This window comes from Neocloeon triangulifer, unplaced genomic scaffold (genome assembly GCF_031216515.1).
Source record: "Neocloeon triangulifer isolate White Clay Creek 2 clone unplaced genomic scaffold, ASM3121651v1 ptg000014l, whole genome shotgun sequence".
NCBI lineage: Eukaryota > Metazoa > Arthropoda > Insecta > Ephemeroptera > Baetidae > Neocloeon > Neocloeon triangulifer.
In genome coordinates, this window is record NW_026775556.1 from 13,897,773 (window position 1) to 13,913,695 (window position 15,923).

At 36.6% G+C, this 15,923-nt stretch overlaps 2 protein-coding genes across 3 annotated transcripts in view; one reads left to right on the forward strand and one right to left on the reverse strand.

Annotated features, from left to right (window-relative positions):
- Positions 1-1,967: 1,967 nt before the first annotated feature.
- Positions 1,968-10,647, reverse strand: LOC132200826 (G-protein coupled receptor moody-like). 2 transcript variants are annotated; one of them, XM_059626566.1, is made up of 9 exons: positions 10,502-10,647; positions 4,284-4,353; positions 4,081-4,221; positions 3,846-4,016; positions 3,664-3,791; positions 3,446-3,599; positions 3,209-3,387; positions 2,976-3,155; positions 1,968-2,916 (listed from the first exon to the last, which is right to left on the reverse strand). In XM_059626566.1, exons 2-8 carry the CDS (start codon positions 4,307-4,309, stop codon positions 2,983-2,985), a joined length of 972 nt encoding a protein of 323 aa, XP_059482549.1. In that variant the 5' UTR covers positions 4,310-4,353; positions 10,502-10,647; the 3' UTR covers positions 1,968-2,916; positions 2,976-2,982. The 2 variants fall into 2 exon arrangements, with proteins under 2 accessions (XP_059482549.1, XP_059482548.1); XM_059626565.1 differs by lacking the exon at positions 1,968-2,916 and having other exon boundaries at positions 2,920-3,155; positions 10,502-10,646.
- The window catches only part of LOC132200825 (protein trapped in endoderm-1-like), a 43,552-nt gene continuing 33,152 nt past the window's right edge, over positions 5,524-15,923 (forward strand). Inside the window, exon 1 of the mRNA XM_059626564.1 lies at positions 5,524-5,805. Within this exon, the coding sequence (XP_059482547.1) occupies positions 5,614-5,805 (192 nt within the window). The 5' untranslated portion in view covers positions 5,524-5,613. The remainder of the gene's footprint in view (positions 5,806-15,923) is intronic.

The following is a 15,923-nucleotide window of genomic DNA, read 5'->3' on the forward strand; positions in this document are numbered from 1 at the left end:
GTTCTTAAGTATTTTGGTACTGCAGATAAGTAGACAAACGATACTTCATGCAATATTATTTGAATTTTCTAAATTAAATGTTAATTGTTTTTTAATTCATAATATACTATTAATTTAAATTAATTTAAAAATTGGCAGATTTTGTATTCAGGATCTTACATCTCATCTTAAATGTATTATTTAACTTTTATCACAAAATAACTCGAGCTAAGTTTTCTAAGAATGTGGCTATGTGTCGAATGTGTGAGCCGAAAAGTACCGCATTATATTTGCTGAGATAATATATAGCAGCTCTGCCTATACCCACGTGCGCAGTATAATAATATTTTAGAAGGGGTACTCGTCGGGTGCAATGTGACACATTCAAAGACACATAAACGTCTGAATAATAACATGTTGAATTTAGATTAGGAGCTCTCGCGCACACAATAATGAGCGTACCAGCCAACTCTATCTGGCTCTTTTATTGTCGCAATTGCATTTATCTCCACTATAGCTGCTGGGCTATCCGTACATAACAGCGAAGAGCACTCACTTCTCGTTGCCATTGTTGGCGGCGGAACATGTGCTGTTGAGCCCCGGCAAGAAAAGCAGCGCCGGAGACGAATGGGAATAATGGCCGAGTGCTTTTCGCTTTTTGCTGATGGTGAGCGCGAAGAGGGAATTGCAGCTGCAGCGGCAGACTCGGAGGGACTCCGTCAGAAAATAATAAAGAAAAGCATTGCAAATCGGCGAGGAAAAGCTGCTGCTGGAGGAGCGACGCTTAATCTTGGCGTTTTGCATCCGCCAGCGGGACGCCGGCCAAAAATGTTGTTTCTCGTTTTGTGTTGTAGCAGACGAGGGTGGCACTCGCTCTTGACTTGATTTATATGCCATCTTCCAAATGGATTGCAATTTTTCTTACTTTCTCCGCCGCTTCTCCTTTCTTTCACTGACATCTATTTCCAAACCTAATTTGGATGATATGCATTTTGAAATGTGTACAGGCTCGTTTTTATAAAAAAATATAGTAAAAATATTAAGTTAAATATCTGTTTTCCTCCTTTTCATTGGTTTGCTATAGTATTAATCAAAATTTGTTCCAAAAATATTGAAAGTATATTTTATGAAGACTCATTTTAATTTTAAGATAATATTTTTTTCTTTTTTTATTTTGCTCAGTCCTCAGCAAAACACACATTTATTTTTGCGGAAAATGACTAATTGCGATATCAAGGAAAAACCTCCAAGCTTTTAATCTACTTCCATAAACACCTTCTAATCGCTAGCACAGGCTTGAAGAATTTCTCTAACCATTCGCTGCTGTTTGAGGCTATAAGGTCACGGAAGTGGAAGTGGTGGACCGCGCTTATATTTACAAAGATAAGTGCCAACCAACGATGTGCGTCTTACTTAAAACGTTTTTCCTATTCATTATTCATGTCTTGAGATATAAGGTATTCAGACAGAATAACAAAAACATTTTAGGGAGAAGAGAAGAGACACGCACGGTTGCGGTGACGAAACGAGTCGCGATTATTGACAGTTGGTGACGAGCATTTTGTTTCGAAAGGGCGTTCGTTGGGTTTAGAGTCTCTGTGGGGAGTATAGAAGCGCGGCGTGCTGTGGAGCATTTTACAGAGAGCGCCGCTCATTTGCTCAGACTCCACTTCCTTATTTGTTTCTGTCTGTAGTGGTCTGTAGGTCATTTGAATAGGGCTGTAAACATGAAAAAGAAGAAAGAAAATTAAAAAAAGGAGTTTAATTCTTTTGCTATAAAAATATAGAATTGAGAGAGTGATTATTCAAGAGACGAAAAAATGTTCATTTCATCCAGAGCTATGAAAACTTACAAAAAAAATGAAAGATATTATTCATGTATTATATTGATAACATTTTCATTAATATTACGAAACCCTAAAAAACATTTTATGAATAAATTATCGTAAACAACTCGGCACAACTCGGCTTCAAAGTACATTTTCATTAGGTCGTCTGCGCTACATAAACCGCTTCGAGTCGGTGTGCTCTGGTTTAATAACTTTTACAGCGGCAGCCGTTGATGCGCCAGCGTTCAGCCAGTTGCATAAACTCCCCGCCACGAATGGCTGACCAAAAAAGCCAAAAAAGTAGAAACACGAAAACCACTTTTCAAAAGTAGTAAATTTCTTCATTGGTTGGAATCGAGAGGAAATCCAAAAAAGGGATTGAGGTTCTTTATAAATAACTAAGTTCCTTTACAGTTTGTGTGCTTAATTTTTTGGAGAGAAATAAATTAATCTTCATTGTTAAAGGCCATACCTGTTAGTCAACTGTTAGATTTGAAATTAATTTGTTACGATTTTAAATGTAATTGTAATGAATTTATTCACATTTATTTTTTAACATAAAATCGTAATTGAAGAGAAAACTAATAATAAGCAGTTAATGTAAATAGAGCACATGTGAAATTATTGAGCGCTGTTAATAAGAACAATTAGAAAAAAATTCGTTGTGGAAGTTCATTTTGAAGCGTCATACAAAATTTTAATACCACTGTTGGAAACTTTGTAATGGTCTTTGTTGGCTTGTGAGGAAGTTTAGTAATATGTAAATGTAAAAGAAATAAAATAAGAGTTTCGTATAATTTGTTTGGCTTATCAAACATTAATATTTTGATTGTGCTGGTGAGAGTTAAATATACCGCAAGAAGTTAGTTTTCGTTATTTAATTTAAAAACTTATTTCAGCGTTTAAACTTGAAATAATATGTCAGGAAATAATTATCATAATTATATAAAATAAATGGTTTATGGTCATCTATATTTTTGTAAGTAAACGTTGTGCTGCGGAAAATTCAAAATATACATTTTCCACGCAATTAATTTGGAAAAAAGTTAGCCATGTGCATTGATGGAAGTGAAGCTATGATGAATTGAAGTAAAAATAATGCAAATACCTATAAAGCAATAAAATTATTATTATTATAATTTTTTTTAAATATAAATGGTGAATTACGATGATTCTATTTAAGGCTAGCAGATACAGTTTGGTTAGTTTGATAGTCGGGGTTGAAAGTGTTCTTTACAGGCAGCAATTGAATGATGCCATCTCTGAACTGCTTGTTCATCAATGCGTAGATGATGGGGTTGACGCAGGCGGACAAACTTAAAATGTCGTATCCCACCACGTACAACGCTGGAATCGGGTTAAATTAAAACAATCATATAAAAATGACATAATATTAAAACCTGGTTTTTCCTTTTTTTCATCCACAAGAGTAATGATTGTTTGAGGAACATAGCAGGCGATAAATGATATGAAGATCGTGAACATTATCAGTGTGAAACGCAAATCCCTTTGATTGTCTGCATTTTTGTTTCTATCAGATTGTTGAAATGTTGAATTCTGACGAATTCTAGATTTTGACCTAGAAGAAGCAATCTTAAAGTCAGTATAGATTCAATTCAACAATTGCAACTACTAACCGGAAGTAAACGACAAAAATTCTGGAATAGCAATAGATGATGGTGGAGAAAGTGAGGGTAAATGCAATAATGAAGAGCGCTGATTTGCTTGAACGTCCGTTGTCATCTTCCACAATGTCACACTTGAAAAGCTTTTCATCATAGCCATATGTACCTATTTTTTCATTCATTAATTAATTTTCATTAATTGGGGTTTTCCCTAAAAGTAATTGATTTACCCCAGACTCCTAGCAAAGTAGGCAGTTGCATCAAGAAACTGACTAGCCAGCAAAATACAATCATGGCTGCAGTCCGCAATGGCGTGTAAATTCTCTCATACATCTGACAATGCACGATCTTAACGTACCTAATAATATTTCAGCTCATGGAAAGTGCTTGATATTTTTCTCAGTTGCAATACCTGTTTATTGAAATCATCATGATGAACAGAAGGGAAACGCCAACATTTCCAAACTCGACAAAAGAATACAATTTGCAGACAAAATCCCCATACTTCCATTTTCCATGGATGAACCTAGACGCGCTGAACGGCAAAACGAAAATGCAGAAAAACAGGTCGGCGAAGCTGAGGCTGAATTTACAGATCTCGGTTAATCTTAATAATTAAGATTGAATAAAATAGCAATTTGAAGTACCTGACAATGAATGCAGCGGTTGCGTTTCGTATTTTGGGAGTTAATGAATACACAAGAATGGTCAACAAATTACCCAAAACTCCGAGAATGATGATCAAAATTATTATCACTGCCGAAACAGTGAGTAAAGTGCGAGGCATACTAAATAAATCATAGTTAGCTTTCAGTTAAGGTAAACATTTGTTAAAAATTTCTAAGTTTACGTTTCGACGCTTTCTTCATTGTCCATTTTTTCTTCTAACTTTTCTTGCCTCTTGTTCAGACGGCTCCAAGCTTATAACAAAAATTTCATATACAAATGTTTCATGGGGTTACAGAGATAAAAACGGCGATAAAATAGTTTATCGGCGTCTGGCAATTTATTTCCTTAAAACTGTTGGTTATAAAATACCACCTCATTTCCTGTCGTATATTAGCAATAATTAAGTAGTCATGTATGTATTTAAAACAAATCTATCCAGAAAGAAGGAAGGATATAATGAGCGACAATAGACAATCCATGTACAAATATTTAATTATGTAATTATAATTAAAAAGTTGTTTGTTATTAAAATTAATTTAAATTTTCACTAGTTTTAGACATCATAAGTAAGTTTTATTTAAAAAAAATCAAATTTTTTAGTTTGTATTTTGCAACAGGATAGTGAAATTTTAAAATATTTGTTATAGGTTTTTTTTTAATCTTCAATGCAGCTATTGAAAAAAAAAATATATATAGCAGTGGCGTTGACAATGCTCGTGGTAATTAATATTTAATCATAATAAATTGTTAATTGACTAATAAATTTGGTCTCATATTTTTGTGTTCTTTGTGATTTACTTATTCAAGCAACATGGTAATGCTAAAAATAAAAACAAAATTAACTCATTATATATACCCAAACGTTATCAAATTTTACATATTTAAAATAAAGATTACATATATATTGTTGTTTATTCTACTCAAGTCATACATGATTTGACACATTTGACTCATACATGAAAAAAATTGATTTGGAAAAAATGAGCAGAAAGGGTATCACAACTAGCAGAGGTCTGCTAAAACGCCTGACATCAAAAACAAGTAATTGAAAATAATTGCCAAAAATTCATAGGCTTTTTCAAAATAAAATTAACGTAATTATGTATTATTGAACTCTTTCTTTATTTAAAATTAAATGATTGGTTTCTTTCCTTGGCCAATGTCAAATAAATTCCCGAACAGTAGCCGCTCCGGCGCCCTTGAACTGCATCTTTCGAGCTGGCGAGTAATTAGCGTTGCATTCTCGCGGCGGCCGGGTGACATTGGCACCGAAAGAAAGCGAAACTGCGTTCGCCGCCGCCGGGAGGATGGCACCGATAGAGCGATTGCGCGGCGCCCGGCGGCGGGTGCCGGGCGGCCGGGCGGGCGAGGAGGGAGGCCCGCGCGCCACCGAGTACTCTCTCTGCTCCTCTGTGTTGTCCTGCGCCGCCTGCGCGCGTGCGACTCAGTCGGAAGGATGGATTCGAAGGCGGTCGTCGTTCACTTGGTCTGCGGAACGCGTTCGCCGTGACATGGAGGCCGGTGACTCGTTGGTCGCCAACCAGTCGGCGTCGTCGACGGACGCCGACTTCCCTGGCGAGAACCTTTTCAAGGGCTACTCGCCGGTGCTGCTCGACCTGGCCGTCGCCTGCTGCGTCCTTTTCATTCTGCTCGGCATCCCTGGCAACCTCATCACTATAATTGCACTCCTCAGGTGTAAAAAGGTGAGTGTTGCAAACCTTAGATTTTGCGTATAGTTAGTTTATTTGCGAGGATATTATGTTGCGTGCGTTGTCACAAGGGGTCGTTAAGGTTTTTTTATTATGTTTGAAAACCAATTTTATTTTTTAAAATCTTTACAGAATTTCACTGCTACATAAAAATAATACTAAGAACTTGCTGTGTTACAAATAATTTACGAATATGAATAATTAGCAGGATGCCTTCGTATTTTGCTGATCATTATATATAGTTAAAAAAATATTGTTAATTTTTTTTATAATCTAATTTACACATTGAGTCGAGTGTAAATCCTCAATTTAAATAGATTAAAATATTTTTCAGAAGAAGCATTACATAATATGCAGAAACAATAAATAATAATATAATTTTAATATGATTATTACATAATTGAAAATTGAAACGGAATTATATTTTACATATTTTATTCATGAATAACTAAGTTAAGTCGATTTATATTTAAATTGCGTTAATTTTGCTCTTGCGTTTTAAAAATTTTTACTTGCTAATTCCATTTCACTCAAATGAGTAAAAAGAGCTTTCTATAGAGAAAAAAATAACACGTTTGAAATGCATAAATTGATCTTCATGGCCGTGAAAAGAGATCGCGAAACTTCTATTTCGGGCCAACGTGCGCACGTAGCAATTAAAAACAAACACTCTTAAATATGATTTTTTTATTATTATTAAGGCGTTGAGGGCGAGCGAGGGTGAGCATGTGACGTTTACAAGAACCCGCTCTCGGTGCATTTCAAATAATATTTACATACATTCGGCCGGAACGTCGAGAATAGGCAGCGCAGATGAAAAGAAAGAAAAACGCTGTTTTAATTTCATGCGTGTGTGTTTGTTGCCTGCGTGGAAAGCGCATAGCTCTGTAATTCGCGCGCGCACCGCGTTTATTTGCAGGCCGAGACGCGTTTATTTTACTTGCAGGGTTACATTCATTCCTCGCCGATCTCTTTCTGGGAAACGGAGTGTGCGTCTGGAAATTTTATATATCGCTCGTGAGCACCACTTTCGTAAGCTTCTGCACGCGCCTGGCACGCTAAACACATCATTAACGGCGTAATTTGATTTTTTGACAGCCCATTTTTTCAAAGTAATATAAATGAATTTTTAGAATGACAAAAAATACAAAACAAATTAATAATTCCAGTTGATTTTGTTTATTGAAAGTTTAAATCTTTCAAAAAGTTATATTACAATCATTATAATAATAATATAACAATTATTATTATAAGTGTTTTCTGTATTTTTTTTTAAATAACTATTAACGAAATAAATTTTGCATTTTCTCATTCTTTAATTAACAAGTTTCGTGTATATTTTTAGTTGCAAATTAATTGTGTTTATTAAAGTATCACTGGGCATTCTCTGCCCAAATCCATAAATTTAATAATTATAATTATGGTTTTTATATCTTCAATGGTAACTAGTCACATAATTGAAAGCCGTTTTGCATAATTGAAGCTTTCCAAATTTTGCTTTCCAACGACAACGATTTTATAGTTTTCATGTAAACCTTTTAAAATTTAATTTGACAAATAATCTGGCACCTAGCCATTGATAATGTTCTAAACAGTGCCTCTCAGTAAGATTCACAAAGCTGGGTCTCTTATATACTTATATAGATGTTAACAAAGTCATGGTTGAGTTTTTTTATTCACCTAGAGACGCACACATTCTCGTCGATCGTGAAGTCGAAAAGTTTGTACGTACGCGCGCATCAGCGTGTCGTTTCGCATTATTCATCGGCTAGTGGAGAAATTGGAGCCCATTGATATTCTGATCGAGTCTTGTCAGGTCAGAGAGAGAGAAAGAGAGAATTATGACAAAGTGAATAAGCGACTGGGACTCTTTGTATCTCAATCAGTCTCGGAGTCAGGCCAATATCGGACGTGCTGCAGCCGCGGATGGAGGGAAAAAAATAAGAAACGGAAGTTGGCCGTGGTAATCGCGACGGCTATATTTATGACGGCGAATCAATTCTGCTCCGGTCTAATATGTGAAGTTTTTTTTTGGCAGCGGCCGACCCACTGAATTTTGATGCACACACAGCACGCGCCTAAAAACGCCGGTCAACTCTGAAAGTCTGAAATAGAAGCGGATGATGGATCGGCCTAACTGAGATTTTGATCAATTTATCAAAACGTTATAATGTTACATGGAAATGAAAAGAAAAAATATTACATTGCAACAAGGTTATGTCTTTATATAAAAAATTAAATCAAATTAGTGGTACGTGAAAGAGTTTAATTGAAAAAAGGAATTAGTCCACTTTTAAAGAATGAAAAAATAAATAAAATTCCGCTTACACTAATTTCAAACATTGTAATATTAACACAATTAAATGTTTCAGGGTTATTTGTTATTTTGTAAAAATTAAAGCTTATACCAAAAAAAGGTCTATAATTATTTCTATTTCGATGCTGTGGAATTTTTGAGTGCGAAATAGGATGAAGGAATTTTAAATAACTTAATGGGAAATTTTATCAAAATAATTTGTAATTATACTGCTACTTTTCCACTTGACTGAAATCAAATAATGAGATCCGCCTATTTTCTCCAAACCGTGCTAAAGATCTAATTAAAGTTGGCTTACTAGGCACACACATAATAAATGGAAAATTCTCACTACATGGTCATGAGCTGCGCGTTTGTTGCATTTAAATAAGGCCAACGGAGTGCGAGACTTTTCCAATCCGCGCCTAACGTGCTGTGACTAATCCGCATTTCGGCTGCAAAACCGCGATGCTTTTTAAAATAGCTCGTTTCACAGGCAGTTTGCCTCTCTGGTCTGGAAATATAATAAAAATAGTCAAAATACTCTAAAAAAGTAAAAGTAAAATTAAGTTCTTTTTTTATTTTCACCGCAGAACCAATTAACGCCGAAATGAGGAGAGTACCCGGTTGAGGTCAGAGGTCATCAGAAAAAAGAAGGTCTGCCGGTGAGGGGTCTCTTCCATATTCATAGAATTTCCGTCCGTTATTTCATCCGCCTCCATGCAAATCAGCACTACAGCAGACAAGAGCTAATTTCAAAGTGGCACGCATGAGAGAGAGAAAAAAAGCCCCGATTGGGGTGCCTCTTGTTTTGATCGTCAATTTTATTATGCTTTTTGCCGTCCGTCGGGATTGCCTAGCCCGTTTAGCCGGTCTCTTGTTTCAACTGCGGAAAAACAAAAACAAACAAGATAGCGCCGCCGCTTCTTATTACAAAGCGTGTAATTATGTAGCAATATATTGCGATGTTTTTGTCCTCAAACTTGTATTCATTTTTGGCTTATTGTTAGTTATGAAAAATATAATGGCAACGACGCTATTGACGTACTTCCTATTTCATTTTGGAAGACAAAACAGGAAAGTTCTAAAATAAAAATATTTTTCCTCGTAGGAAAATTTTTGTATAATTTTTATAATATTTGGTTCATTTCGCGTAACTTTGATTTCTATTAAATAAACAAACATATTGCATGAAATGGTTTTTTTTAAATTTAAATGAGCTTGAGATTTCACTGCATTTATTAAAAGGAGAGATTTTCCTTGTTGGGCTCATTTGAACCTGACAATCATTCATTAAGTGGAGGCGTGTAATTTATTCTCAAAAGTTATGCTCATCATCGTCGTGAAGATTCCCATTCGAATCAATTACGTGAATGTGTTCACGCGGAGAAAGTGAATTCGCAGAGTCGTCCCAAATCAATCACTCGCGTTTCTCGGCGTAAATTTATTTTATGGCTGCGCGCGCGTCCCACCGTGGGGGTAATTGTTGCAAATTCCTACAATTCTGTCCTTTCGGAATAGTTTGTGCCGTCGAAGGAAAGTTGGTAAGCAAGTGTAGCGCAGCCTCCGGCGGCATAATAAACTTATAAAATTATTCGAGAGCCGCGTGCACCTTTGAAGCTGCACGATCCCAGCAAAAGCAAACTTGTGCAATTTTGCTGCGCGCAAACTTTTTGTTTCAAGTGCCGCGATCGTGATTGCGCACCCGATTTACAAATAAAAACGCTTCTAAACTGCTGCAGTTTTTTGCTCGGAAGATTTTCTGCAATATTACACTATTGGGAGAAAGAATCTTTCGTTTGAATTTTGCATTTTTTTTTTACTGAATATTTTTAATTTTTTTTCTGTAGCAGCAAATATTTATTTTTATTTTTTATTCGACCCATATGATTGAATTTCTAATAGGTTTTTTTTTTTAAATTTCACATTGCACTAAAATGCAATGCTCTCAGTAAACAATATCTCTATGAGATTCTTGCTCTGGAACATTCAGAAGCGTTGCAAGACGTAGAGCGCTCTTGACGACATTTGTCAGAAGAAATGACTCTCTTCTCTTATGCTAGTGAAACGGGAGCCGCTCGCGCTAGCTGCTGATGCGAGCGACACGCGAGATATATAATGAGCCGTTGCCGTCATAAAAAGTGGAGACGGAAAAAACATCGGCACAATGGAAAGCGAAATTCCTTTTTTCTGGGCGGGAAAATTTTTTTGCAGCCCCTCTGCGACCTATTGTTTTGCTTCTTCTATTTCTTTTCATGCAGTTTTTTTATCTGTTTATAATGAATTAAATAAGTAGGAGGTTAAAACCTAAATTAATGATTTTCTATTATTTAATTTATGACACAATGAAAATGAAAATTGCTTTTGTCCAGTAAAATATGCGGAAATACTTACGTTATAGGTTCATCGCAGTTTGCGGTTTCTTATCATGGCCGACTCGTTCTTAACTTGAATAACTTTAATAAAAACCATTTTTGTCGCGCCGAGGGAGCAAAAAAGGAGATTTCTTACAACTCTGCTGCGAACGACGTCCCGTGTGGGATGTTGCCAGCGGAGCAACTGATAAAAAACCACCGCGAGTGTTGGTGGATTACAGCATTTGCCTGCCGAGTGATGCTGATTGTGCAGAAACAAAGTGTCGCCTTTCAAACGCGTTGCTCAAATGTACACACACGACATACTATATTTGGAAAAAAGCGAGAGTTTGTATTTCGATTTTGCTTTCCTTAGTCGAGTTTGTTAGCCGATCCGTCCGCGTGTCGCCCGAAGGAACCTGCCAAATTTAATAACGTCCAATTTGAGGTAATTCGACACCGCGGCTGCAGGCGACTCTGCACCAGCAGACTCAAATTTAACTCACCTGTCAACTCACATCAGAGTTAAAAGGGAAATGGGCCAATTTGTGGCGGAGTTGACTGTAATAATCCTTTTGTGTAATATGAATAATTTGGCAAATCAACTAAAAATTAAAAATATAAGTGAGGCGAAAGAATATCCTGGAAAAAAATGCTATCGTTTAAGAAAAAATATAGGATTTTAATTTATTTAAGCTTTGATTATTTACATATATAATTATTTTAATTTTTTTCTTCCTTTATTTATTTTATTGAATACTGGTTGAATATATTTGTCCTGATGTTATTTATAATTTAAATTTTACCCCATGCTTTATTGTTTTCATGGAATCTAGATACTTCTTTCGTTCTGAACTAGAGTGGAAGGGGACTGTGACGTCATCATTCCTCAAACATAATGTTTTGAATATTTATAATATATGTATATACACATGCTTGACAGGGAAGTGGAAGTTATTTCGACTTGTTTTGCAGTACGTGCGAGGAGTGTTACTTAATTAAAGAAAAAAGCAATTATCAAATAATCTATTTTCTTTGAAAAACCTTTAGACTTAACGGCAATGCCAGCTATTTTCGGCTTACATATTATGCTCAGCAAAATGTATAATGTTAACTAAAAAAAAAATGATTCAAATTTTATTGAATGCATATCGGGAAAATATTATTATTATTAAAAATAGTATTTTACATTAAGAATTTTTGCATTACATTTTTTATTCGACGGAAAAAATATATTTGATTGGTATTAATGAAAACGGCTGATGTCATTCGATATTATGCTATAGAAAAAAATACAACTTTCAACTTAATGAATTTTTTATATAATCCTTTGTATTACAATAATATTATTTGTTAATTGCAACTTTCATGAACTACTTTTTGTTTTGATGTGCATCAATCTCCATAACTTCATAAGGAATACACGCCCATAATCATGCCCTCGAGTGTCAGTTTCTTCAAAGGAATACAAAGTTCCCTGTCAGGAATACGATAATTATTATGAAAATATATATTTGAAAATTTGTTAATATTTTCACAAACAAGAATTAATTGCAGATATTATCATCTATTTATACCAAAAACTTCCAAGTCATGTTCCTCGTTGATTATTTTTTGTTCAACTTTCATAATATATGTAGCAAAAATTTCATTTCCACCAAAAAATTCTGGCACATCAGCGTTTTCCTGCGTGGCCCCAACGACCACATATTTCATAATCGAAAGCTGCACCGTCAAACGCAGGCGAAAATTGTGCTCGCCCGCAAATTGATAAATATATTCAGCCACTCTCTTGATCGATCCGAAAGTGCTGCTCCCACGTGTAATGAGAGCGACCAGCCACTTAGCATATTACGGCCAGTCTTGAACGCACTTGATGCTATTAAGGGCACCTCCGAATAGATGATAGGCCGGGGATAATAATATGCACGCAGTCGTCCGCTTGTGGCCACTGTTGTTGTGCAGCATCATCTGAAGTTCTCGGAATTCTAGAGCTCTCAATTAGACCCAACACACGTAGAGCTTTGCCTTGCAAATTACGCGCAAAGTTTTGTTGTCACACAGCTGACGCAATTCGCTAACTCCAGGGCTTTAATACATGTTTTGTAATTTATCAATTTTTTCCCCCAGCGAGTTTTTCTGTTTCATCCGGTCGTAAAAATATCCAATCAATTTCCAATCGAGCGGAGATTTTCATATAAAATATATAACAACTTTTTCAGCCCCAATGTTTTCGACCCAAGAGTTTAAACATAATTTGAAAATCGCACTCAAGCAACTCAAGCAATAAGCGAAATTGGGCCACTTGAAATCACAAGACCCTAATTCTTGCTGGTGCCTCCTCCCCGGTGTAATTTAATCCAACGCGAGCTGCTGATTTCTGCGGGGAGCTGTGTGGTGCTCGCTCTCAGCTCTCGGCAAAGAAACCGCGTGTGGCTGGCGCAGATTTACTTTGAAATAACAGCAACGACCCGGCCGCCGGCAAAGTTTGCGAAAAAGATTCGGCTTGTTTGCGGCCAGACGAGGGAAGACGAGTGTTGACTTTTGTCACCCAGGGAGATGCGTGCTTCCGCAAACGAGAGTCGCTTTGCCGGAAAGATGCTGGCGTGACGAACATCAGCATTTTCAGGCGAAAACTCTAGCAAAAGTTTTTGTTGCTGAATTCTTTTAAAATAAAATCAAGTCCTGTGGTACTGGAGAAAACGGGATAAAATTACAAATATCCAGAAAAACCTGTGTGTACTTTGCATAAAAATCGACTAACTTTTTAGAATTATAAATGAGCCGATTTTTATAGAAAATAATTAAAAATAACTCCCAATATTTGTTTTTTACAACCATAAACCATAAATAAATATTAAGTTTTTTTTAAAAATTATGTTTTCCTTGCTATTTTTCCCTTATCTTTATGAGCTTCCATTAGTATTCTAAGCTTGGCGACCTCTGTTTCTTTTGAATAGAAACTGATTAAAAAAAAGATAAAACCATACAATCTTTGCACTTCTCTTTTACTCGGCCGCTGTGGGATTAATTTTAATTAATATCCTCCCGGATGAAACTTGACTGCCACCGCCGCAAACTTTGATAAGAAGGACGAGCGTGACAGGAATCGGCAAAACGAAAATACATGAAACGCATTTTATCTTCTCTGTAAAATACCACGCCTTGAATTGCCAAAATTTGAATCGCACCAGCTGGCGGAAATCCAGTTTTTTTTTTAATTAATCGTCTGCCCTTGTTGCGCGAGCAAGCGAGGCAGATAAAAATAATTGGGGTTAATTTATGGGACCAAAAGTCGCAGCCGTTAAAACATCGCATCAGGAGTGCCGCCCACGGAGGAATTTTAATTCAAATTTCTTTGGTCAATTTAATTCATCGGAGAGAAAAATTGAACCGATAAATAACGTTTTTTCTCTTCAGAAACACGCGCAAGGCACTTGATTTATCGGCGCTCTTTGATTTATGTTCTCAACTTTGCGCAAACTAAGTACATATTAGTTCACGTCTTTTTACTTGGTAGGTTGTTTATACTCACTCAAGTTGCAAAGGTCGAATGAAAAACTGCATCAAAATATTACTCGAGAATTTTGTTTTTAAAGTCCGTGTATAACTTGCAATAATCCAGTTGAACAAATTGCCTGCACTTGATTTGAAAAAGTTAATTGATTCGTTGCTGCCATCAACTGCTGTTTTTTCACAGCCAATATTTTCCTGCAGCTGCGTCTTTTAATTGCATTTCATTGTTTGGAGAAGCAAATGCACGCGGGTGTTCAATTAAAAAAAGGCTCGATGGGATTTTTCTGCGATCGTATTTCCCATCAACGTCGCTCTCATCACTCAATTCATTCTGCACTCCGTGGTCCGCTGGGATTGAGGCAGCAGGTGAACGCAAATGAGTCGAGGGACGTGAACTTTTGACCCCGGTTTCACTTTAGCCAAATTGCGTTTTATCTCCAGCCTCGGCATTCGCATGCATAAATTTCTATCGGCAGCGAAAAAATTGTTCAAACATCCTTTTCCTTATCTGGCCAAGCCACAGCCGCTTCCGTTTTTGCCAAGCCGCGTTATCTGCCTGGAAATAATGCGCCTCTCTTTTTGTCATATTTTTCAAGATCTTTCGTAGAAAAATAACGCACGCTGAAACTCACTTTTCATTATTCCAGCCGTGTTTGTTTAACAGAAGCCCCGTCAATTTTCCCCGCCATTGTTTTCGCCCGACACGAAATTGATTTTCGGTTTTTTGCCCCCGCGGGCGTTTTCAATTATTTGCCGACCAGTTCCAAGGCTTCTTGCCAGAAATGAATCAATCCTTGTGCTTTTTTACGCCGCCCATATTTTCTGTTTACTCGATTTGGCGATTTGTTTCTCGTGCCTGGCGTGGCTGCTGCTTTTTATTTTGGGCGCCGCCACTGCCGCCGAATGTAGGAATACAAATGGCCTATTTCCTAGCCGGGTTGCTTTAATGCGAGTCGAGAAAGACGGAGCAACAAACGAGAAACGCCTGCTTTGAGTGAGTGCTGAGTGACTCTTGAGGCTGTTCTTTAGGCCTTCTGAACAATCCTGACGATGATGGCCCACACATTAGGGACTTTATTCTAAAATTTTGATTACTCCAAGCCCAAGATTTGCTTTATTGCCATAAATTGTTTTGAAAAATTCTCCAGTGATTCAAAAACGCCAACACTTCAAAATTGCATTCTTTTATATTATTATTAATGTTTTTTCTCATCAATATATTTTATTTCATTCCAAATATTTTTTTTAACTTGCTTTGGAAATCTGGCACAACATTTTTTATTTCAGATAAAAAATAAAAATGTTTCAAAAATTCATAAATAATAAAAATTAAATTTTATGTACTAAGGGGACTTTTCAATAGGCACAAACCTTTTTCAATTAGAGTTATTTAACCATTTCATTGAAGATCGTCTTTCATATCCTCATATTGATCAAATCCATTTTGCATGTGATGCGAAAGATTTTCCCTCTTGAAAAGTTTGCCTTTCAGACGAGAGTGAAATTGATTTCGAGTGAGGGAGGCAAAATTGCGTCGCGACAAAATCACCAGCAATTTCGTCCGCCGTACATTTCCATGCCACTAGCTTCTTCTCTTTGTCTTCCGAGGCGAATAAGGCCAAGTTGTTGATCGCCGCGCGTTATTTGCGAATGCAGACCACGCAAAGTTGCTGAGATTCCGCCGAGAATGGCAAATCGATTATGTTAAAGCCGCGTGTCGGCCACCCTGGCTGGTGTTCTCGCTATGCAAACACCGTAATCATCCTCGCGTTCCATTTTTACGACTGATATTCTCATTAACAACTTCCGACTGACGCCGATGCACGGCTTTGCCATTAAATTGTGGAGTGACTCAACATGTTAATCTACAGTTCTTGCGTGGGAGTTGTGAAGTTAATAGGATGATTAATGGAGATCATGTGGTTCTCAAGGTTATTAAGATTTAT